Source organism: Sorex araneus, chromosome 2 (genome assembly GCF_027595985.1).
Source record: "Sorex araneus isolate mSorAra2 chromosome 2, mSorAra2.pri, whole genome shotgun sequence".
Taxonomy (NCBI): domain Eukaryota; kingdom Metazoa; phylum Chordata; class Mammalia; order Eulipotyphla; family Soricidae; genus Sorex; species Sorex araneus.
This window is the reverse complement of record NC_073303.1, coordinates 194,336,356-194,362,891: the sequence shown is the minus strand read 5'-3', so window position 1 is coordinate 194,362,891 and position 26,536 is coordinate 194,336,356. Positions and strand designations below refer to the sequence as shown.

The 26,536-nt window shown below is 40.5% G+C and overlaps 2 protein-coding genes across 2 annotated transcripts; both read right to left on the bottom strand.

Moving 5' to 3' along the window:
- Nucleotides 1–934: 934 nt before the first annotated feature.
- LOC129401725 (keratin-associated protein 13-1-like) lies at nt 935–1,504 on the bottom strand. Its single transcript, XM_055124534.1, has one exon. It carries the CDS (start codon nt 1,490–1,492, stop codon nt 935–937), a length of 558 nt encoding a protein of 185 aa, XP_054980509.1. The 5' UTR covers nt 1,493–1,504.
- A 15,676-nt stretch (nt 1,505–17,180) lies between these two features.
- On the bottom strand, nt 17,181–17,738 carry LOC101544206 (keratin-associated protein 13-1-like). The gene has a single exon (XM_055124533.1). It carries the CDS (start codon nt 17,736–17,738, stop codon nt 17,181–17,183), a length of 558 nt encoding a protein of 185 aa, XP_054980508.1.
- Between the last annotated feature and the right edge of the window lie 8,798 nt (nt 17,739–26,536).

The following is a 26,536-nucleotide window of genomic DNA, read 5'->3' as shown; positions in this document are numbered from 1 at the left end:
TGCATCTAAATAATGAAAACAGGCAAAGCTCATCTGCATATTATGTTAACATAATCATTTATAAATGATTTCAAGCAAAACCTCAATTAGTAAGGGAGTTATATATTTATGGTTCACTATACTATTTAATAGATGTTCTGATTTGCAGACAATTTTGATAAAAAATTTGGAGAGTTTAAAGTTCAATGTCTTTTTTAACTTTGGTCTGTACCAAACTGGGCTTAGGGACAATTCCAAATGATATGCACCCCTATATTTTGTATAGTATAACTATATTTTGGATAATACAAATGTTGAATTGTAGCAAATTCCTTCACATAGCTATCACTTAATGATAGCTAACTGTTCAAAGTTTTTTGCATGTGCTAATAATCTATTTGAGTTATCTTTTACTCCTCACAATCAAAATACTCTGAAGCTTTGCAGTTGAGTGTAATTATAAAATGACAAATTAATTTAAAATATGCCCATTAGCTCACAGGATTTTGATTTTATTTTTTCAGGGTGGGTGAGACAGGAATCACAAGTTGTGATGTGATGCTCAGGTGTTACTTCGACTCTGCTCTCAGGAAACACTCCTGACAGTGTTGAGGTCCAGCTGCAACATTAGGGAGTCGATACCATTTAGTCAGATGCAAGTCAAATGCACCTTACATGCTTTGTGAATGCACCAGCCCAAAGGCCACACAACTTTGGAAGAAAATACAAACACATATATTGAATTTTAAATGCAAAATTTAGAATTTATTGTTTAGCTAAAACTTGAAGTATATAATTTCAAATAAAGTCACATGGGGCCACAGACAAGGTAATATGAAGATAAACAAGAAATAAAAGGCTAAACAATTCTGTAGCTGATGAAGTTAATAAAACTTAATCATAGAAGCACTGATAACATTGAGGAAAATAAAGTAAAAGTGTAACGAGATGATCATTAGCAGCCGGATCCGAAGATTGGTCTATAACAAGAAGACTGGCAGGGCAGGGAAGTCAGGTAGGAAGGGCGGCAGAACGCAGAGCCATAGGTCAGAGAAGGGAAGCCACTGGCCCCACAGGCCAGGGGTCTGAAGCCGCTGGGCCCACAGCTCACGGAGTAGCGGCTTCCAGCCCCATAGCCCAGGGAGCAGCTGCTGCTGCTCCAGCCCCTGGCCCCAGCATAGGGGGACCTGCAGGGGCTGCAGAGGGTGGAGGGCCTGGGGCGGGAGCAGGGGGACTGGCAAGGGCTGCAGTGGCTGGAGGGCCCAGGGAGGTAGCAGGAGGGTTGGCAGGAGATGGGCACCACGCAGGGGGCCTGGCACCTGCTGGGCTGGCAGATGGTTTCCACACAGGCGGTGTGCAGAGAGGATCCCAGCTGGCAGGGGCTGGGAGAGCAGGCATCTGTGCGGTAGACCAGGTTGCTGGGGTAAGAGGAGCCACAGGCAGAGGCTGAGTAGCGCAGGCAGCTCCCCAGGGAGCTGGAGGAGAAGTTTCCAGAGCGGCAGTTGCTGGACATTTTGGCAGGAGAAGAGATGAGTGGAGTTGGAGGGGAAGGATTCTGAGGTTGAATGTCGGTTCCCTGAAGAGAGAGCCTTTTTATACTCTCAAACATGGGTGTGACAGTTTTTAAAATCACATTTCCAAGACCAGGAGTCACTCATTGCATCTGTGTAGCTCAATAATATTTTTAATTGTGACACGTTAATCCTTAGCATCATTGTTTGGATTCAGAAATTCATCATATTCTTAACATTAAGTCAACGGCTACAATAATGTCTGGAATACTATGACTCTATGCCATTAATGTCCTCTTTTTCCTGGTCGAGTGAATAATTGCATTACTCCTTGGGCAAAAGTCATTGAGTCTTTCTCTTTATGATGGCTGAGTGAGGCTAAGGGCATCCGTTGAAGCACAAAAAAATTCCACCTTTCTTCTGTATGTTCTATGTAGACATCTAATTTTTATCAATGAAGTCTTTATTAGGAGCTAATTCTTTCTTAACTATTCTCTTGATTTAAAATATATTTTATTTGCCCCTTGAAACTTCATAAGAGGAAAACAGAAGAACAGTAGGTTACTTAGTATTTACATGTCAAATGGCTGAGGAAAGCCAAATTGAAATACAGTCTCTGTGGAGTTTACTTTATGCATATGCAAGATGGAAGTCTCAAAGATGAAATGCAACAATGTTCATATGAACCAATTATAAAATTAAATTTATACTTCTTTCTCTGTAAGTTTTATCTCCTAAATACTTGCATAACAACTATTTACTTAAACTTTACATTGTGCTCTTTGCTATAAGTAGTGTAGAAATGACTTTGGGATATAGGAATTTGTGTAGCTAATACTAAATTTTATGTCATTTTTATGTAAGAGAATAGAGCATCATTGACTTTTGACACCATTGCCTTTGGAATCCAGAAACCACATCTACTTTTGTTTTCCCAGGATTATCAAAAAACTATTGACATCTAGAGGAAAGAGGAGGCATCTACCCCCAGGAACACTAAATCATAAATCAATAAAAATCACATCTCTTCATAAGAATTATTTACAACTATGAAGATCTGGGAATAACCAAAGTGCCCAACAGCAGAGGAGTGGATAATAAAATTGTGGATAAACACATTAAAGTATGAGAAGAGAGAAATCTGGCAATTCTTTGCAACCTGAGAAGAATTGGAGGATATAATGCTAAGTGATGTGAGTCAGAAGGCAAAAGCCAAATAACAGATGATCTCTTTGGTATATATGGAGTATAAAGAACCAAAGCTATGCAATAGACAATTCCCAGTGGTGTAGGGAGCCATTATACAATCCTGGCTTTTATCTTCAAGCAAGACAGAGCCTGGCTCTTCTCAAACAGGGGCTTACTTAAAATCCCTGTAACAGGATGCCATTGCTGACCCTACCGACCTTACCATTCCGCCATTGTTTACACTAGCCCATACTAGTGCCTGACATGATAAATGGACATGTCACGATCTGTGATTAACTACTGCTTGTAGGGGGGCCCGGGCACGCATACCATACCACTGCCTCCCAGCAGGCAAGTATACATGCTGTAGCTGCCAGTGGAATAAAGCTCTCTCCTCTTTCTTGCTGCTTTCTGGCTCTGTGTCTGTTCATTTGGCTGCGTCCCCTCCTCAACCCCACAAAGGGTCCTCCCTGCTGGACAGGAGGGGACCCCCACACCTGGCGCCCAATTGTGGGGCAATAGGGGACCACCGAATGCCCGGTCAGGTTCACGTTGGCTGACGGACTCACCAAGAAGTGAGTATCTCTGAGGGTTGTCTCTCTCTTGGGCGCATGCACTAGTATGGGACTGGGCTCCAATACAGTCTCGTGTTAAGGACGAGACGGTCACTGGTGGAAGGCTTGAATTCCCTTGTCTTGTGTGTGTGTGCGTGTGTGTGTATGTGTGAGTGATTGTGCAGTCTTGGACGTCCTCGTCCTTGTACTGAGTCTGTGGCTCCACGACTTGGCATACTTAAGATCCCTTTAAGGTTACGGAGTCCGATTGGGCTGTCTGCGATTTCACTAGGAACATATGGTCTAGGGCGGTGCTGGTTTAGACACCGGCCACAAGTCACCTCTCAGGCTGATCCACTATGGCTAAGTTCCTCACCGGCCAGGCATGCATCTGAGTGGTTCATTATGAGTGCCTCTGTCTTCCCCTTCTTGTGATAAACCATAAGCCTTGTTCTTTCTGTGCTTTCATTTCTGTTGAGTTGGCAGAAACAGCCTACCAGTGACCCTTTCCTTTCTCTTCTTGCTTTATGGCCTACCTATCCTCTGTTTCCTTCCTCTGTATTCACCCCTGGGAACTCCCCATTATTTGCATCTTCTTCCTCACTATCCTTATCTTTGTGGCCATCTGCATTTTCAAAAGGTGCTTTTCCTGCTGATAAAGATAAATCCACTCCCTTACTCCCTAGAATCATGGGACAAACGCTTTCTAAAAAAGAGCTCTTTGTCAATGGCCTGAAAGACTCCCTTAAACACTGTGGAGCAACAGTAAAGAAAAAAGACCTAGTGCAATTTTTTCTCTTAATAGAAGATATTTGTCCCTGGCTCCCTCAGGAGGGGACAATTAGTGAAAAGAAATGGGCCAGAGTAGGTGATTGTATGAAAGATTATTATGAAGAATTTGGTCCTGAAAAAATCCCTGTTTCTGCTTTTTCTTATTGGAACCTAATAAATGAGATTCTTAGGGTGCACAAAAGACAACCGGAGACTCAGCACCTTGTTTCAGAATTTGAGACCTTTTTGAGGGAGAAATATAAGAGTTCCAAGGCTCCCTCAGTTTGTGAGGATGAGGCCCCCCCAACACAAGAGGCTGACTCCTCAAAATCTGCCATTATAGACTCTGAACATCCTGCTCCCCTATCTGAGCCCTCCCGAACAGAGACACCTCCGAGACTTTATCCTGTGATTTCTGGTATCTCCGATCCCTCTCCTCTGGAACCTGAATCCCTGCCCCCGGAGGATGGGGCTATCCTGGAAGATGAGGTGGCGAGGTATCAGCAGCCCTTAGCCCCTTGGCCCCCATCGGGAAAACAGCCACCCCCTTATCTGTCCCATGCCACTGACTTTTTAAATTCCCCATATGATGCCAGTGGGGCAGTTCGCCAGCTTGCCCGGGACACTGCCGCCTTACGCGCAGTTCTCCAACAGAAGCAGGAATATGTCCATCTTTTGACTCAAATAAGGCAGCTGGATAAGGAACTTGTGAGTGCCCTACAGCCTTCTATCCTCTCTCGAGGACCTAGCATTTCTCAAGGACCTAGCAAGAAAAGCTCAGTCTCAGTCTCTCCCTCACCCTGCCACACTCTAGCTTTAAAACCTGTGGCTGCCTTCCCAGTTACCAGGTCCCATTCTCTGGCCCCCGATCACCCAACCTCTACCACGGCTCCACCTGATGATGATTCCTCAGACAGAGAAGCTGAGGAGGCCGATCAGCCTGAGGATGGGGCACATCCTGAAGAGGAAAACCCCCCTCAAGACGTAGTTCCTCAGGCACCAACCCGCCAAAGCTACCATAGATTGAAATTTGGGGACCTAAAAGATTTGAAGGCCGCTGTCTCTACTTGCGGCCCCACTGCTCCCTTTACGCTTGGCCTCTTGGACTCCCTTAGTGAGGGATGGCTCACGCCGAACGACTGGTTCTCAGTCGCTAAGACTGTTCTGAGCAGAGGAGACTATCTCTTGTGGAAAATAGATTATTCTGACCGATGCCAAGACATAGCATGCCGTAACATCGCAGCAGGAGGCCCTTCCTCATCCTGGGTCTTTGCTAAATTTCAGGGCCATGCACCCTTCGATTCTAACGAGGTGCAGGCTCAATTTCCCCCAGGGCTACTTGCCCAGATAGAAACGGCTGCCCTCCGGGCCTGGAGGGGACTTCCCTCTAAAGGGTCAGTCGTCACATCCCTAGCCAAGGTTCGTCAGGGAGCTAATGAGCCCTATAGTGATTTCATTGGGCGCCTCACGGAGGCGGCTGAAAAACTTATGGGAAGCGAAGAGACGGATAATGAGCTGATCCGCCACCTGGCCTATGAGAATGCTAACTCCACCTGCCAGGCCGCACTCCGCCCCCATAAGCGTGGGAAGACCCTTTCAGAATACATCCGGCTATGCTCCGATGTCGATCCCACCACCCAAAAAATAGGACTTGCTATAGGGGCTGCTTTCAAACAGCTTGCCATTCAACCAGCGAACAGCCAGGACAAGCTGTGCTTTGGCTGTCAGCAGCCTGGACATTTTTCAAAAAACTGTCCCAATAACAAAGTACTCCCTGGGATTGTAGATGCTGATTTTCAAGGGCAGATTGGAGTAGTAGTTGAGTCAACCTCCCCATTTTTCGTCTTGGATACTGGCGCGCGGCTAGCACAGCTATTACTCATTCCTATAACAGCAGAGGAAGAACCATCCCAAGTGTCAGACACCTTTGCATTTTTTGCCCAGCGCATTCTTGGCCACAAGGGCATGATGACTTTAGAAATCAACGGGAAGGAGCTTTCTGGTCTGATTGACACTGGCGCAGATGTAACGATCATTGCCAAAAAAGACTGGCCATAAGAATGGACCCTCACTGACTCACCTTCAGGGTATAGGCAATCCCAAAACCCTACGTTAAGCTTGTCCCCGCTTGATTGGCACACCAAGGAGGGCAAATCCGGGACCGTATGCCCCTATGTCCTGCCTGGCCTCCCTGTCAATCTCTGGGGCCAGGATATTCTCTCACAAATGGACCTTTTACTAATTGACACCAAGGGCCTAGACATGCTCCTCGAGGCTGGTTATTCTCCCGGAAAAGGTTTAGGTATAAACCTCCAAGGTATGCCTGCGCCGCTAGCCCTCACCCCAGTGAAAAATGACCACGCAGGCTTAGGTTTTTTTTAATAAATGCCAATGCTCCTCCTGTACCCCATATGGATAAGATCATGTGGAAGTCCAATGAACCTGTATGGGTGGACCAGTGGCCCCTTCCCATTGAAAAATTACAGGCCGCCAAGCTGTTAGTGCAGGAACAACTCGCGGCAGGGCACATAGAGCCCACCTCCTCCCCCTGGAACACACCCATTTTCGTTATAAGAAAGAAAAACGGCAGTTGGCGACTGCTACAGGATCTAAGAGCAGTAAATAAAACCATGGTCATTTTCGGGGCACTTCAACCTGGACTGCCGTCCCCAGCAGCCATTCCTTCAGAAATGTATAAGATAGTACTCGATTTAAAAGATTGCTTTTTCTCAATTCCCTTGCATCCTGATGATCACCCCCGTTTTGCCTTTAGTCTGCCAGCTACTAATTATAAAGAGCCCATGCAACATTTTCAATGGAAAGTTTTACCCCAGGGAATGGCAAATAGCCCCACACTGTGTCAAAAATTTGTGGCTCAAATTCTTGCTCCCATCAGGCACAATAGCCCAACATTTATATGGTTCATTATATGGATGATATACTGCTTGCTGGATCTAATCCACAGGCCACTATGCTCTGCTGCAATCAAGTAATCTGTGCGTTTACTCAGTCTGGCTTTCAAATAGCCCCCAATAAAATTCAGACTGCTGACCCCTTACTTTTCTTGGATTCTGCCTCCAGGGGTCCCTTGTATTTCTGCAGAAAACGCAATTGAAGCTTACTTCATTAAAGACACTACATGATTTTCAACAACTGCTTGGGCATATTACATGGCTCAGTCCCTATCTCAAACTTACCAAAGGAGATCTTATCCCCCTTTATGACCTTTTGCGTGGTAATGCTGACCCTTCTTCCCCTTGGAGTCTGACACCAGTGGCCTGGGAATCCCTAGTTCTCATAGAAAAAGCAATTGAAGGTCACTTTGTTTGCTCTCCAGATTACCAGCACCCTTTTCACCCCTTTATCTTCGCTACTTCTCATTCCCCCATGGGCTTAATTTGGCAGGAAAACCCTGTTTCTTGGATTCACCTTCCTGCCACACCAAAGAAAGTTCTTGTACCCTACTATCTCTTAGTGACATCCTTAATTATTGAAGGAAAGAGTTTTTCTCTCAGACACTTTGGTCTTGAACCAGCTTCTATTATTCAACCCTATAATAAGGAGCATTTAGACTGGCTTCTCCAAAATACTGATGACTGGCTTATTGCCTGTGCCTCCTTCTCAGGAGTTTTAGATAATTATTATCCTCTCAATAAGTTGATACAATTTATGGCTTTACATCAATGGGTTTTTCCCGTTGTCACTAAGTCCAGCCCTATTCCTGGGGCTAAAGTGATTTTCACTGATGGATCCTCTAATGGCCAGGCTGCCTATGTCTGTGAGGGCGAGACTGTTTCCTTTTCCACAACGGAGTCCTCTGCTCAGTTGGTTGAACTCACGGCTGTTCTAATGGTTTTTAAAAATTTCTCCCTTTTTCCTTTCAATTTATACCCAGATAGTGCTTATGTGGCCTTTTCCATACCACTGCTGGAGACCATTAGTTACATAAAGCCCTCCTCTTCCGCAACGCTATTGTTTTTGCAAATCCAACAGTGCATTCGCTCCCGGCGAGCTCCATTTTTCATAGGCCATCTTCGTGCCCACACTAACCTCCCTGGGCCATTGGCTACAGGCAATCATTTGGCAGATTTGGCCACCCAATCCTTGGCAGCACTAACTTTAAAAACAGATCCACTACAGAAGGCAACAGCTGCACATGCCCTTCACCACCTAAATGCTCAAACTCTCCGCCTTATGTTTAAAATCACGTGTGAGCAGTCATGGCAGATTGTGCGCCAGTGCCCTTCCTGTGTATCCCTTCCACCCGTGCCTCACTTAGGGGTCAATTCCCGAGGACTAGTCCCTAATGCCATCTGGCAAATGGATGTCACTCATATTCCTTCCTTCGGGCAGTTTAAATATGTGCACGCACGTGACCATTGACACCTTCAGCGGGTTTATTTGTGCCTTAGCCCAGATAGGAGAGGCCTCAAAAAATGTCATTGCTCATGTCTTGTTCTGTCTTTCTGTACTGGGCAAACCGCAGTTAATAAAAACAGACAATGGCCCAGGATACACTGGTAAGAATTTTGAGCATTTTTGTAAGAAGCTGCAGATTTCCCATCGTACAGGGATCCCCTATAACCCTCAAGGGCAGGAGATAGTGGAGCGAGCCCATCTCATGCTCAAATAATATATTCAGAAGCTCTGGACATAAAAGGAGCTATACCCAGCCTCGATTTCCCCCAAGACGCTACTATCCCATGCCTTGTTTGTTATAAACTTTCTTATATTAGACAGAGAGAGCCGCAGTGCTGCGGACCATTTCTGGCACACTTCCACCAGCCCCTCCTATGCAAAAGTAAGATGGAAGGACCCTTTAAGTGGCCTATGGAAAGGCCCTGATCTGGTCCTTACATGGGGCCGAGGATCAGCCTGCATATTTGATACAGAGGGAGACACTGCCCGTTGGCTGCCTGAACGACTGCTCAGACAGGTTGATTCAGTAACTCCATCCAGAGCCAGAGAAGGCTCTGAGATGTTTTCTCTCTCTTCCCCAGAAACTGCAAATAACCCAGTCACGCATCATGGACCGGATGACGCTGGCCCTGTGATGCTTCCGCAGGACAATGTGGGTCTTTCCGCACCAGCACCTGGGAACCCTGTTGATGCTGTCATGCCTCTTGACCCCTCTGGAAGCCGGCTTCAAACCACTTGATCACAACGCTCTTCTAGTGCACCTTTATGGCAGACTATGCGACTGCAGCGGCGGTTATACAAAGGAGGCTGTCTCAGCCTACACATCCAAAATTGACTGTGTGGATAAGACTGCTTACCTTCAAATGCGCTCCTTCCCTTCTGGAGGCTTTGTACAATCCTGGGTATGCATGCAAAAACCACAGCTTGTTCCGGCAGGGAGCCAGTGCTCTGCTGATTGCACGAGGCTGTTCGAGTTCTACTCCTCTTGTTATTTTCTCTTTCTCTACTTGTTCTCTTGATGGCCAACCCCACTTTACAGCTGTCAGCATAGCCCACCGTGATGGCTCCTTTGGCGGTGTATTTGACGCCACCAACACAAAGCAGAAGTATGCTTCTGCCTCTTGCTCTGCCGAGCCAGGGACAACTGTCTGCTGGCCACAAACGCCACCCATACACATCATAGATGATAGCCCCAATGACCAAGTTCGCACTTCCCTTGTTATCAGGTTGAGCAAATCATTCGAGCCATGGAACCTCCCATACGTTACAATCCTCTCCTGCGCCCACGAGCCAGGCTTCTTGATTTAGACCGTAGAATTGAGCACCTACTTGCATCCACCCTGTCGCTCCTGAATGCAACTAACCCCAGCCTTGCCTCTGATTGCTGGCTGTGCCCTGCTTTAGGAGGCCCCTGGCCCTTGGCCCTGCCGATTAACCTTACCCTTGAATCCACTTCCCCTGACAATTGCACGAAAGGATCCCTTTCAAGGTGATGCCCATTTCTCCCAGTCTTGCCACCTGAATAGAAAGCCCCTTCCTCAATACCTCCTTTGCGATTGATGTCGGCAAAATTACAAGTTGGAATTGTACCACTGTTAGACCTGTCAATTCCGCTATGTTATGTCCACCTTTGGGTCAAGTTTTTGTTTGCGGTGGAAATTTGGCTTTCCCCTTTTTACCCACCAATTGGACTGGCTCCTGTTCATTGGCCCTGTTGCTCCCTGACATCAACATTCTCCCGGGTGACGCGCCCATTCCGCTCCCCAGCTTCAACACCCTGGTCCACAGAATGACCAGAGTGGTCGAATTCATCCCACTGCTACTCGGGCTAGGTGTTTCTGGCGCCTTGGCCACTGGTTTGGCTGGGATGGGTGTCGCCCTCCAATCTTAGAGTCACCTCTCACAGCAGCTGGCTGACGATGTGCAAATGGTATATCAGTCCGTACAGGACATTCAGGACCAGTTGGACTCACTAGCGGAGGTGGTTCTTCAAAACCGCCAGGGTCTTGACCTATTGACTGCAGACAAAGGGGGGATTTGCGTGGTACTGCAGGAGAGGTGTTGCTTTTATGCTAATAACTCAGGTATTGTTCGAGACTGCATCCACAAACACCAAGCTGACCTTGAGTCAAGACAAAGAGAACTTTACGAGAACCCCTTTTGGAGCATGTGGGGCAGTATCCTCCCATATCTTTTACCACTTTTGGGCCCTCTAACAGCCCTTCTTTTACTTGTTAGTTTTGGACCTTGTATTGTTAACAGAATGACTAGCTTTGTGAGATGTCAGATCCAGGAATTACAGGCAAAACCTATTCAGGTTCACTATCATCGACTTGATTTGCAGGACGCTGACACCCCTGTTCAGATTCATACCTCATCTTCCCCCAGTTCTTTGCCTTGAGGATGCCGGGCTCCCAAGGATTTATTCTTGTGGATCAGGTTCCCAGGCAAAGCACTGCAAGGGAGGGCTGATACCTGGGCCCGGCTCCCTGTGAGGTATTCCGGTGTAGCATAGAGGTTACTCCAAGACCAGGGAATGATGGGACTTGTGAGGAGCCCCCTGCATAGACCCGATCATCCCTTCCCTCCTCTCCCTGCAAAAATGGAGTCTTTGTGTCATAAGGGATACCGGACAATGCCTCCCCTGACCACATTTAATTTAAAACAAAACAGGGGGAGATGTAGGGAGCCATTTTACAATCCTGGCTCTTATCTTCAAGTAAGACAGAACCTGGCTCTTCTCAAACAGGGGCTTACTTAAAATCCCTGTAACAAGGTTGCCAACTAACAAGTAAAAGAAGTACAAGACCTTACTGACCTTACCGTTCCGTCATTGTTTACACTAGCCCATACCTGTGCCTGACATGATAAATGGACATGCCACGATCTGTGATTGACTACTGCTTGTATGGGGGCCCGGGCACGAATACCATACCACTGCCTCCCAGCAGGCAAGTCTAAATGCTGTAGCTGCCAGTGGAATAAAGCTCTCTCCTCTTTCTTGTTGCTTTCTGGCTCTGTGTCTGTTCATTCGGCTGCGTCCCCTCCTCAGCCCCACAAAGGGTCCTCCCTGCTGGACAGGACAGGAATCCCACACAGTGGAAACGGACCCTGAAATATTTCCAACAGTACATATTTCCAACTGTAATTAGAGGACGGTTAAACGGGGGAAGTGAGGACGGTGAAGTAGCACTGAAGGTATAAAACAAGCTTGGAAACTATTGTAAAACACTTTACCTACCTAAACTTTAATCACAGTATCACCCTATCACTGTCATCCTGTTGTTAGTCTATTTACTTGAGTGGGCACCAGTAATGTCTATATTCTTCCCAGCCTTGAGATTTTAGCAGCCTCTCCTTACTTGTCTTTCCCAATGATTGAAGCCTCTTTCAGGGTCAGGGGAATGAGACCTACTGTTACTGTTTTTGGCATATAGAATACGTCACGGGTAGTTTGCCAGGCTCTGCCATGCAGGTGGGATGCTCTTGGTAGCTAGACGGACTCTCCGATATATATAAACATATATATGTATATATATACCTCTAATATATACACATATATGCATACATATATTGCATACATATATGTATGTAATATATACATATGTATGTATATATTATACATATGCTTGATGGGCTCTCCAAGATACATATATCCCTAATATATACATATATATGTATACATATATTAGAGGTATATATATTACTATGATATATATTACTCTCTATAGTTTGTTGCCTGCTGTTTAAACTTTCATATATATGACTAATCTTTCATATATATGTATGTTACATACATATATCTGTGTGCATGTGTGTGTGAATTACTTCTAAATATTAGTGTTAAAATAGTTTGTGCTTATAAATTGCAAATAGTTTTATTTTATTTTTTATTTTTATTTTATTTATTAAATTATTAATAGTTTTTATTGATTAAAGTTTCTTTAAATTGCTAAAATTAACATTAAAAATAGTAACAATGGACATAGGTAGTATAAAACCTTTATGACTTCATCAATGATCCCTAAAAATGAAAAAATATAAGAATATCAACTAGTAATAAATAATTTTGTAGGTGAAATTCAACTGTGCTGAAAATATATTGGAATATCATTACATAATCTTTATAAATAACTGGGGAAATATCAAAATTTTCTTCTACTTAAGATATAATTTCTTAATATGATATTGAAAAGAAAAATTAAAAAAATACATCAGTTAAAAACAGCAACTAAAACTTCTACTCCCTTATTGGCCTCAAATATTTTTAATTAATAAGATGCTTATTAAGTATAAAGCAAGGTATTTGGAAAAATCATTATGCCTTCTTCTGAATGATATATAATTCTTTAATTTTCATTTAATGTTACCTTAAAACCTAATCCTCCCTGTGAGTCCCCACAAGTGACACACAAGTGAAATCACACATTTAAAATAACAGTAAATTGGGGCTGGAGCGATAGCACAGCGGGTAGGGCGTTTGCCTTGCACCTGGCGGACCCGGGTTCTAATCCCAGCATCCCATATGGTCCCCTGAGCACCGCCGGGGTAATTCCTGAGTGAAGAGCCAGGAGTAACCCCTGTGCTTCGCCGGGTGTGACCCAAAAACCAAAAAATAAAATAAAATAAAATAAGATAAAATAAAATAAAATAAAATAACAGTAAATTACACATTCTATTCCTTGGTCATAGGAGCAACATTTATAAAGGAGATTAAATGTGGCTAATAGGTGCCCGAGATGAAATGAAGATCAACATATTTTTTAGCATCATATCTTAAAGCTCTATAATTTAGCATTAAACTAAATACCCCAACATATATAGTATTTTCACTAATATAATTAAAATTTACTTATTTCCTGAATAATATAAGGGCATTAGAAATTCTGATTTATCATTGTCCCAGTTAATATAATTCTTTGCTAGGATTTTTTTCTTCGATTTCATATGTATGTATGTTGATATGTAATTGTACATATACTTTCATAGACAACATTTCTTTAACTTTACCTAGGCAAATGTTTATTTAATTCTTATTTTTCTTTTTTTTTTTTTATTTTTGCTTTTTGGGTCACACCCAGAGATGCTCAGGGGTCACTCCTGGCTCTGCACTCAGGAATTAGCCCTGGCCGTGATCAGGGGACCATATGGGATGCTGGGAATCAAGCCCAGGTCAGCCGCATACAAGGCAAATGCCCTACCCGCTGTGCTATCACTCCATCCCCTTAATTTTTATTCTTTCTTATGCTCCCTGTGGTGTATTCATAACCGAAATACAGTAACAGATATATACATACCTCTCGGACATACATATTTGTAATTTTTATTTTTCAGATGTACATATTGTACTGAAATAAAACATATTATTTCTCCTCAGTTGTGTATGTTACATATAGCCATTTTATCAATTATATTTTTAATTAATCACATTTATTAATCTTAGAAAATCTACATGATTCCTTTGATATGTGTGTTTCAGGGCTCTGCAAAACTTTGCAGTCTATCTTTTGCATTTCAAGCATGTCTAGCCTAGCTCATCAACATCTATGTGTACTAGTTCCTTGAAACTAGTGACAATCCCTTTCTATTACAAGTACATATTTTAGAGTTTTTAATTTCTTCCATTCAAGAGGCATAGTAAAATGTTTTATTACTAATTATTAGTCTATGTCTATTTTCTATTTATCACATATATGTAAATATGTATATAATTATCCTTATCCATTTTTTATATTTCTAAATGGTGTCTGTCAGTTTTTAAATCACTAATATTTACATTTATATATATTTCTCATAATTAAATAATTTAGGATTCAACCTTATATAATGTTAATGTAATCGTGTATAGTAATGCTTTTGAACTATACCATCTTGTAACAAAAATAACTGCATATGGTATACACTAGAGTGATAGATGTCTTAGAAAATTTTATTGGAAATTTCAGCATGCAATTTCAATTTCCCAGCTGAGTCCAATTATTCTCAATTTTATGTCAAATAACATCAGTAATCTAAAACTAGTCACAAAATATGTAAATTTTTGTTGTAACTTAAACTTCTTTTGAGTTTTGTTTCTGCTAGATCGACCAGAGGTAACTTAAGACAGTCATGGAGTGTCATGTGGACTTTCGTGCTGTGACTGAACAATAATTTTGTACATTGGGTCTATTAACTGAAAACAATCCTCTGACCATATTACCTAATATATATATATATATATATATATATTTTAAGTTTTAACTTACCTAATCTTGGTATAATTATCTAAAGCTAATAGGATATGGGTCTTCAGCCAACAGCAAATGGTATAATTCCATCAAGTCACGGATAATTAGACACACAAATAAATAGGGACACAAACACAAAGGATTGTCCAAGCTTTAGGGTTGCCTGAAAAGCCACAAGTGACCTTGTAGCCAGGCCATTGATTCAATACCTCGCTCCTCCACCCTTGATCCCAACCTGTGAGTTATTGTTTAAGTTGGCCAAGGCACTGAGAACAGTTACTAAGCACATCACATTTCAGTGGCTACACTCAGAGCAGAGACAAGCATACAACACAGCCCCAATTAGCAGATACCCTTAAAGTATAAAGTAAGGTCATGAGAGTTTCCTGTTCTATTTTTGTTCATATTGTCCTCTTCATCTAGAAGATCCTAATTATTTTATTCTATTATTTCCTGTTCAAATTTTGGCTTGCCCTGAAAACTATTCTATTCTTTCCTTGGATTAGGTTTGCTGCCACTTTATAATCTAAGACCTTAGCTGTATTTTTCCCAGGGGACTAAGTTCAGCTTGGGGTTGAGTTTTTGTTAGGGGAACTATCTCTCGTAGATAATTTCACACATATTTTTTGTAATTTAGTCTTTTTAAATTAAACATATCAGTTCTAGTTCCAAGGATTGTTTTGATTTATGGCTAGATGTTTTGGATTTTTTTACTGTGGAGAAGTCTTGTTCTCCCTTTAACAGGGATACCTTTCTTTTGTTCCTCTCACACTTCTCTAAGAATTTTTTTATAACTTAAAACTATTTTTCTTTACTATGAAATAAATGTATATTTTTACTCTTTACTCATAGAAATGAATTTAGAATTTAAACTGAGCATATCGAGGGTTCATTTTCTGCAATATGAAAGTGACTCAAATAGTAGAGATAGAAATAAACATGTTCTATCACAAAAGTGGTTTAGTGTTTTGAAATGAAGATGAAGCAAATAAAAATTATGGTGATATAAAAATGCAATGCATTTGATGATACAAATATTTGTTCCACTAATGTTGGAGTAGTGAGTATTTATCAAATACTTTAGCCATATTTGTCATTGAAATGCCATGAAAAATATCCTTAATGTGTAACTTTACAAAATAATCAATTATCACTTTCATATTCAGGGCATGTTCATCTTTTCATGCTGTGTGTACTCTATTCATCTTCTAAGACTGTAAGATTGTCCTCTTCACATTCATGCATCTTGATAGTTTAGAGTAGATTATCTCTTTTAAGATGTCATGAGATAGGTTTTCCTCTAAGATTCCTATTGACTAAGTGTTTTATTTCTTTAGCAAAAAATATCATAATGACATCTTTTCTAAGATCTGCCACATCTCAAAGAATTAATACATATATATTGTTATCTACTAAGCATTGAACACTTTAAATATGTTTTATTTTTCTTATCGAAACAGTTTATACCTCCAGTTATATTTTTTGAATTTTAGTGTCTGACAGAATGAAATTATCATGTGAATGGTATTGACAGACTATAGGTTGAGATATATATCAAATTTCTTCTTATGAGATCAAAAACTTGATATTATTCAGATGTATGAAGCATGATTAAATCCAAGAATAAATATCAAATCTAAGATCCAATATCTTTTATCAGTTTTCACAATATAGCTCCTTACACTCTTCATTTTTTCTAAAGAAAACTATCAGGAAGAATCACTAGGAACATGATTAATTTGCTAAATAATGTTACTCTCAATCAACATTTCTCTAAAACATAATTTACTATGTTATTTTTATTTCATTAATGTCCTTACATTTTATATATTTTCCATGTATGTCTAAATATAACTTTTATTTTTTTATTTATTTTTCTTTTTTGGGTCACACCCAGCAATGCACAGGGTTATTCCTTGCTCTGCACTCAGGAATTACTCCTGGCAGTGCTGGGAGACCATATGGGATGCTGGGAATTGAACCTGGGTTGGCCACGTGCAAGGCAAAAGTCCTACCAGTTGTGTTATCTCTCCAGCCCATAACTTTTCTTTTAGATTCTATATAAAAAAATAAAATATTTTCCTACTATACACTTGTACTTGTATGAATAAATACCCATATTTAGTGAAGAAGTATTGCTCTTCAAGATTTTGATATTTTAACTCACTAAGGGTATTTCTCTTATTTACACAATAAAATCCGGTTACTAATAGACTGAGAACAGGAATCAATAACTTGAGTAAGGTTGATAAAACATTAAATTATCAGAAAGTTAAAATTTTAAACAAATTATAAAAAATACAAGCAAAAGCCTTCAATATTCAGGAATAATAGACTTTATTTTTAATTATAATTGAGCGAAACAATTTTCAAATGATTTATCTCAGGGTTCAATAATTGAGATCATACACAACGAAGATCGTCAAGGGGAGAGAGGATGATCTTATGTAGAGATGATGAGGCTTAAACTTCTTGAGAAGAGAAGTGTTGATTACGTTTGGACATAAAGAGAGGAAGTAGTGAGGTGATCATTAGCAGCCAGATCCGAAGATTGGTCTATAACAAGAAGCCTGGCAGGGCAGGGAAGTCAGGTAGGAAGGGCGGCAGAACACAGAGCCATATGTCAGAGAAGGGAAGCCGCTGGCCCCACAGGCCAGGGGTCTGAAGCCGCTGGGCCCACAGCTCACGGAGTAGCGGCTTCCAGCCCCATAGCCCAGGGAGCAGCTGCTGCTGCTCCAGCCCCTGGCCCCAGAATAGAGGGACCCACAGGGGCTGCAGAGGGTGGAGGGCCTGGGGCGGGAGCAGGGGGACTGGCAAGGGCTGCAGTGGCTGGAGGGCCCAGGGAGGTAGCAGGAGGGTTGGCAGGAGATGGGCACCACACAGGGGGCCTGGCACCTGCTGGGCTGGCAGATGGTTTCCCCACAGGCGGTGTGCAGAGAGGATCCCAGCTGGCAGGGGCTGGGAGAGCAGGAGTCAGTGCGGTAGACCAGGTTGCTGGGGTAGGAGGAGCCACAGGCAGAGGCTGAGTAGCGCAGGCAGCTCCCCAGGGAGCTGGAGGAGAAGTTTCCAGAGCGGCAGTTGCTGGACATTTTGGCAGGAGAAGAGCTGAGTGGAGTTGGAGGGAAAGGATTCTGAGGTTGAATGTCGGTTCCCTGAAGAGAGAGCCTTTTTATACTCTCAAACATGGGTGTGACATGCTTTACAATCACATGACCAGCACTAGCAATATCTCATTTAAAGATGAATTACACAATAAATTTTAATTGCAGTGAATTAGTCTCCAGCATCATTGCTTTCTACAGGCGAATTCATCATGTTATTTGAACACGAAGTCAATGACTCCACCAGTGTCACAAATGCCAAGAATCTCTGCAATTAATGTTATAACTCATGAATTCACTGATTGGAAATTCAGGATACCACCAGTCAGTAACCCACTGATTTCCTGATTTCGAGATATTTCGAGAATATCTTGTCTAGCTGATGTTAAGGGCAGCCATATATATTTTATATATATATGTATATATATATAAAAGGTTCTTTTTCTCTCTATCAATTATGTTGAGACACTGGGTTATCAATACCATCTTCCATCTTAAAATTTGAATTTTCTCTTTTCCCTATTTTACAGGTATTGTTCTACATTTTATTTGCTATGTAAAGTTTTGTAGAACAGGAAGCAGGATAAAGTTAATTGAATGGAAATATATGAATATTTTGTACCTATTTATTTATAACAATATCTGTAGACTACATAGGTCAACCAAGATATTTAGAAGCAAATGATATGAAAACTATTTTGAAATAGTTTATGTAGATTCAACTTTTGTTTTCACATACATAACTGAAAATACCTGTATGTCAAATATGCAGCATGCCATTCACATGAACTTATATTGCAAATATCAATTCAAACAGAAGTGGAATAATTACAGTTTGTGTGATCAATGGAGATAGAAAAATGTGTAGGGCATATGGCTTTTAGTTAATCAACTTTGATGCCTGCAACACATTTGGTCCCTCCCAGCCCTGCTCCCAATTCTGAGAGCCAGGAATCAGCCCTGAGTATCACTGGTTTTGACTTTAAAACTGAAATAAAATAAGAAATATGAACATTTGTATCCCTCTGTTGCTTTTGATCGTGCAAACTACATGATAGCAATTCTTACAAGGACTACATTGTGTTATTTTCTATAAATGAAATTATCTCATTTATTGAGTATAGGAGTTTGTGTAGATTATATGAAAATACCATATCATTTTGCACAAATAAATGAAGCATTATGCTTCTGGGAACATTTGGGGAGTCTGGAAACAAATATACTTACCTTTTCCTCAGCATATTTGAAGAAAAGCTGTATTCCTGAGGAAAGAGAAGGAAACTGCTGGCCGTTTTGCCAAACCTTTTTATTCAAATTAAATTTGGTATATCACCTAGATAGTTATTTTTCCACCATTAATACATCTTGCTCCAGGATTCACTATCAGGCATCATGTTCCTTTATTGTTGTTTGTTTTTAGTCCACTTCCAGTGGGGCTCAGGGGTTAGTCTTTACTCTTAGCTCAAGAGATTACTACCTGATGGCACCATGTGGGCTGCCAGGGATTGAACCTGGATTGGCGACATGCAAGGCAAGCATCTGTTGGTGTTTCTCAGGTTATTTTTGTCACATAGTCTCACATAGTTATATAATTATGCCACCAAGATGAATCTATGAAGAGTCACTGTTCACAGTCATAGTATGAGATTGTTTGAGCTCTGCCTAGGTCAGGCTCAGAAAGCTCATGCTGGGCCTGGGGTCTAGGGCTTCATCTTGAACTTTCAAACACACAAGAGAAATCATTATTTCTGTGCCATAGCTGCTCTGCGGCTTGTGTCCTTCAAGAGAAAGTGCCAGCTTTTGGGAGGAAGGATAATATCAACCTTATTAAGCCTCTACAAAGGAATTGGTTGGTTTGTGTTTTTCTGTTTATGAAACACACTTGATGGCACTAGGGTGGGGGGTCAGAGGCCTAACCATCAGGGGGAATGCCAGGGATTGAACCTTCAGCCTGTAGAGAGCTCTCTCTTCTTCGACACTGATTTTTTTAAAGTGTCAAAGCTGTAAGTAAATCAGTGTTTTCATATTCTAAAGTGAGAGTGACTGATCAGACTTAAATAGTATTAGAACAAGAACCTGGAGCAGATAGCACAGTGGGTAGGGTGTTTGCCTTGCACGCAGTCAACCTGTGTTCTATTCTTCCGTCCCTCTCAGAGAGTCTGGCAAGCTATTAAGAGTATCCCTCCTACACAGCAGAGCCTGGAAAGCTACCCGTGGCATATTCAATATCCCAAAGACAGTAACAAGAAGTCTCACAATGGAGACGTTACTGGTGCCCGCTCGAGCAAATCAATGAACAATGGGATGACAGTGATATACCATTTAAGTAGTTCATCAGATTTCATATGTACATGACTCATATTTTAATTACACTTAAAATGTGTCCAGAGAATATCCATTTCTGGAATAGCTTGCATTAGGCAATGCCTGTACATCTTTATCACCAGGTAATTTCATATAATTCATGTAATTTTATATGATTTTTTAAATTTTCATTTCCTCCAGTTAACATTAAGATTAATTTTACCCTATAGCCTATATATTTAGAGGTATAACTAGACAAAAAATTAATAATGAGAAAATAAAGAATTAATTTACTTCAGATAAAAAAACTAAAACTGTAGGTTTGGTATTACAGGTGAGAATTTAAACCACTACCTTGTTGAAGACTGTTTCACTAAAATATAGTTTAAAGACAGAATGAAATGTCTCCTGGTTTCTTATGAAACTGTGACACAAACTTATATTAAGCAAAACTACACAATTCTAGAATCAAACTTCCCTTAGAAGTATTGTTGGATATCATTGGTTTGTCCTTTCCCCCTTGCCACTAGGAGCTTAGGTTTATCAGTCACACCCATCAAAGTGCTCCTGAGTCACTTCCATTCCTTTGTTTATCTGTAACCAATTCTACCAGTTTATCTGCTCTTCCTCTAATCAAACTCTGTTAATTGGTAAGGTCAGAACTTCCTAGGACACTGAATATTATAACATTGCCTTTCTCTCCTCTTTATGCCTTTTGAATAATTTACTTTAAAGCTATGTCTTTTTTTGTATAGACACAAGAAGACAATATTATGTTTTTATAACTTAAGACTTAATTGGCCTCGAATATTATTCCCTTCTGGGCATCTGCTTTCTCCACTTAAGCCTCAGTTGCCCTCAGTTCCTAGCACCCCAAAGTAGGGTCCCCGACGTGGGACGGGAAGGATCCAGGGCAAGCGGTGAGTTATGTGCTACCCTGGCATCGAGATGGGCCTGGCCAAAGTGCCTAATTCTTAACTGTAAGTTAAGAGCTTGATCATAGACAAATGCTGTCATGATCCAATAGTAATTATGAGACTGGGACCCTGCCAGGGATAGGAAAGACTGATCTGGCCTGAGCACTGTAGTCTGAGATTGAGATGGCCCCAGGAGAGCAATTCTATAAGCTTTAATGCATCTCTTATTGTGTCCATACAAAATAGTGAATATTATGAATTCTTATATGTTTGCTGGCTGAGGAGAAGAGAAACACATTCATGGGACTCTGCCCTTGGGTGGGTCTTCCTGCTGAAAGAGAGATTCTGTCCTAGTGAAGGCATTCCCCTAAGAGATAGAACTATACCCCCTATGGATTGTAACCACACCTTTAGATAAGCCCCAGGCTGCTGGGGGACGGGGAGATTTAAGGTAGCTGTATGAGGGGGCAGGGGGAGAGTTCCAGAGGAGAGTGTATAGGGGGAAGATTGGAATAAACTGCAAGTGAGACCAACCATCTTGGCTCCGTTCCTTCCTTCGCCTGCCACATCTTCGCCATCAACCTCCCCGGGGTGGGGGAAGCGGCTGGAGGCTACCGAACTCGGGTGGCTGGAGAGACAGCTGCTGCCCTAGGCCCTGTGCCTGGCTCGGTGCGGTGAGGCGTCCCTTCCCTCGCCCGCGCCTTTTCTTTTTATTTTTATACAAGTATGTAATTGAATTGAGAGTCCCGAGGTAAACTCTCAAATGTAGGAGCACTTAACCTGTGACAACGTCTGTTACCTCTAGAAGGAGATCAAGAAAAGTCTCTTTAACAAATGATTCTGGGGGGAAAAAAATCCCTGTGCAAAAAAGTTAACACTAGAATCCTATTTGGTATATATATATATATATATATATATATATATATATATATATATATATATATATATATATTTGCTTTTTGGGTCACACCCAGCGATGCACAGGGGTTACTCCTGGCTCTGCACTCAGGAATTACTCCTGGCAGTGCTCAAGGGACCATACGGGATGCTGGAAATCGAACCCGGGTCTGCCACGTGCAAGGCAAAGGCCCTATCCAATGTGCTATTGCTCCAGCCCCTAGAACCCTATTTCACACCACATGCAAAGGTTAACTCAAAATACAGTAAAGACCCCAACATCAGACCATTATTACATAGACTAAGGAAAACTTAGGCCTTTTCATCTACAATATTAATTCCAGGAGAATTGTGAATTAGAATATATTCCTGGCAAAGAAGTCATGCATATACAAATAAGAATATGGCAAATGGAATAGCTGCTTCACAGACCAACTAAATTATTTTTAATTTCAGAGATAAAAGTGATATATGAAGAGATATCTCTGATAGGAAAAACTGTTTGTAAGTCCTGTGTAGAATAAATGACTGGTTTTCATGATATCTGAAGCACTCTCATTGTTCACCATAAAAATCCCAAGAATACCATCAAGAAATAAGGAATCTGAACAGATAATTCTTCAGAGAAGTATTGGCCAACTACTTATAAAAGGTTTTATCATAACAGTTATCAGGAAAATGCTAATAAGAATAAAAATGAGTTAGCGCATCATACCAGAGACATTGGCAGATATCAAAAAGATGGAAAATATTGAGGCTGGGAGGATGAATCAGTGAAAATGGTACCTTAGTGCTGTTTATAGATCAGCTCTCTGATTTAGCCTTTATGGTAAATAGTGTCAACTTCTTACATTTTCTACAATAGAACATCCATATTAGCCATAAACTCTCTTCTTGGGTGTCTAACCAATAGCTGTAAGACATTAATCCACAGATATATTCACACACATATGTGGATAACAATGTTATTTCTGAGAGCTTAAAATCACCCAATCATCCAGCAAAAGATGAATGACTGCAGTATATATACCATGCATGTAGAATCTAAAGCTATGAGAAAATATGGAATGTTTCAGTTAAATGCACCCTGGAGGAACGTGGGGGAATAATTCTAAGTCATGTGTCAGAATGAAAGAGACAAAGCACAGATGGTCTCATTTGTGGAGTATAAAGAAACAAAGGAAGCAGGGCATTCCCTTTTTCTTTCTCTCTCCTTTTGGTTGTTTTGGTTTGCAGTAGAGGTATTAAGTGGCCATCATGTTCAATCTATAGTCCTGGCACCCTTTACTTGGTGGTCCCTTCTCAATCTGAGCTGCCTTTTCACCCAGCATGCGAGACTGGATTCTAAACTGTGGAGTAATCCCCCTGGTACTTATCTCTACTGTTCTTGGGTGTTAGTCTCCCATCCTGTTACTTTATATTCCACAAATGAGTGCAATATATGTCTTTCCCTCTCTTTCTGACTCATTTCACTTAGCATGCTACTTTCCATGTTGATCCACCTATATGCAAATTAACTATACCTTATGGTGTTTCACTAATAAAAAAATAGAAAAAATAGAAACGAAGGAGGGGAATGACAGCAAAACTCTGGGAGGATGGGAACAAAGGCTGAGATAATGTCAGCAGAGCAATGATCAGAGGATTCCAGAGTGGGCACTGTGGGATTGTGGATGAGAATTTTTGACACTGTGTTTGCTGAGGGTGAAGCAGAATCACTGCAGCTAATAAGACAGCCAGGTGTATATAGCCTTAAACCACATGACCTCCATAAAAATAATTTGCGCCACAGAGATAGCAGACTGGTATAGAAGATTATCTTGAAGTCCAAATCTGCTTTGACCCTGGCACCACGACCAAGTATAAACCCAAATAAAACCGTATCCAAAAAACACAGTGTGTGATCCTGAACAAATATTGAAACTCTCTTCTACTTAAAATAGATTTTCTTATGTTAGTCACCAATGGCTGGAGCAATACACAGCAGTTGGGCATTCGCCTTTCACATGGCTGACCCAAGTTAGATTCCTCTGCCCCTCTTGGAGAGCCTGGCAAGCTACCGTGCATATTGGATATGCCAAAAACAGTAACAATAAGTCTCTCAATGAGAGATGTTACTGGTGCCCGATCGAACAAATCAATGAGCAATGGGATGACAGTGACAGTGACAGTCAACACAAAAGGGGAGTTTTTAGGGGCTGGAGCGATAGCACAGTGGATAGGGCGTTTGCCTTGCACAGGGCTGACACAGGTTCGGTTCCCAGAATCCCATTTGGTCTCCTGAGCATCGCCAGGTGTAATTCCTGAGTATAGAGCCAGGAATAATCCCTGTGCATCTCGGGGTGTGACCCAAAAAGCAAAAACCAAAACAAAAACAAAAAAAGGGAGTTTTTAAAATGCTGTATTGTGCAAAAGAAAGCAAAACTAATTGAATTCTGCTTTACTTATCTCAAAATAGCTAATAAGATTTATTAGTTGCAGTAGAGTAAGGTATTTCAAAATGATTACGTATATACATGTACATATTCAGCCACACCGTGGATTTAGAATTGCCATTACAATGATGTCAGATCTTGCTATCTTCACTGTGCTTCATTTTTCCTAATGCACCATTCAACAAGTTTAGCTGTTAGATGGAAATGTTCTTCTGCCCACCAAGTATCTCTTCAGTTGCATTTGATGATTTCATCAACTGTACACTTAATTCATCACATCATTTAATTTTAGAATATCTGCAGTTACATTGAACTGTTTCAATGGTCTTCAAAAGTTTCAGTCCATTATTTTAATTCCCAAGAATGCCGATATTTGATAATTAGCCTCTATATCTAACTTTTCCTTACACTGAAAGGAAGAGTTTTTCTATTTCAGAAACATTTTCTATTTAATTATTTCTATGTTCCTTGAAATATCTTAAATTTTTTTTAGGTTTGATTACCAAAGCTCATGTTTGTATTATCTATAGTTCCTCTACATAGTAATGTGTATATGTTCATTTTTATGTATCCCATATATTCCTAAAATTATTTATATCTCAATCTTTAAAATTAACTATGTTTATATTAACCTCCATTATATAGTAATGTAAATATAGTTTAAATTATAGTTAAAAGTTATTTAACCCTATAGCCAAATAATTTAAGATTCAACCCTCTTTAATATTATATGGTAATCTATGGCAAAGATTTAGAACTGAACTTGTAAAAAAGGAAATGCTGGTTATTCGTCCTACCCTAAAGTGATTTTCTGTGTGCCAGAAAATTTCATTGTATACTTCTTTTTTTTTTATTTGCTTTTTGGGTCACACCTGGCGATGCACAGGGGTTACTCCTGGCTCTGCACTCAGGAATTACTCCTGGTGGTGCTCAGGGGACCATATGGGATGCTGGGAATTGAACCTGGGTCGGCAGCGTGCAAGGAAAACGCCCTACCCAATGTGCTCTCCTCCAGCCCCTCATTGTATACTTCTGACCTTCAATTTCTGTTTCCCAGATCATGAGTCTCATTCATTCTCAAACTTAGTAAACAACATCACTAATAGAAAACCATTAACAAAACATACTCATCTATATATGTTCTTGTTATTTAAAATTCTTTTAAGTTTTGTTTTAGCCAAACTGGTCCAAAGGTGTCACAAGACAGCAGTGGAGGTTCATGGTCCCCTTGGAGCTGGTGACGAGCAGTAACTTTTTACATCAATATTATCATCTTCGATATTTGCCATATTTCCTTCATTTCAACAAAAATGAACTTTAAAAAATTTTGACTCTACTAATTTCTGGATTTCAAATACAATTTCTTTGTCTATATTTTCTAAGTTAAATACATTGGTTCCATTTCAAGAATTGTTTTGACATGTAAGCTTATGTACTTTTACTCTCCACACTTAGAAATGAACTAAAAGTTTGCACATAACACTAGATTTAAGTTTTATTTCCTATAACAAGAAAGTGATTTAAACAGCAAATAAATAGAAATAAATATTTTCAGTCGGAACAGTGACTTAATGTTTTGAATTGGACATGAGTTTTAAAAAATATAGACTTAATCCATTATGTATTATGTGAACTAAAAAATGTTTAAAAAATTGAATGTAGGTTACAATAATTGCTATTTATCAAACATCTAAGATGATATTGGTCATTGCAATGTCATATCAAACCTTGCTTTATAGTTTACTAAATATTCAACTATAACTTGAAAGAATATGGAAGGCATATTTTTCCTTTTCTACTTAATTTAATTCAACTTCCATTGTTCTTTTCATGTTCCTGTGTCTTGATATATTGAATATGTTTTATATTTTAAGATCATAAATCCTGTGTTTTTTACATTTAACATAAAAATTACTATGATGGACGTCTTTCTCTAAGATCTATTGTACAGCCATGAGAAATAGTTTGTGAAAGTATTTGTTAAGCTTTATTTAAGTATATTAGTCATACTTTTGAGATTTATGTAAAACTTACTTTGTTTTCTTAATTTCATTTTTCTAGAATTATGTTTCCTTAAAATGAAAAATAATATTGCCTCCATTTTTGGTTGATATGTACATTAATATATGTGAGACCAAAACACAAACATTCAGACATTATTTGAAACATGAACATATCCCTGAAAAATATAAGCTCTAGAGTAATATATACATCTATCAATTTTTGTGACATA

Bases quoted from the DNA above. Each gene is read 5' to 3' on its own strand.
- LOC129401725 (XM_055124534.1), bottom strand. From the start codon at position 1,492: ATGTCCAGCAACTGCCGCTCTGGAAACTTCTCCTCCAGCTCCCTGGGG.
- LOC101544206 (XM_055124533.1), bottom strand. From the start codon at position 17,738: ATGTCCAGCAACTGCCGCTCTGGAAACTTCTCCTCCAGCTCCCTGGGG.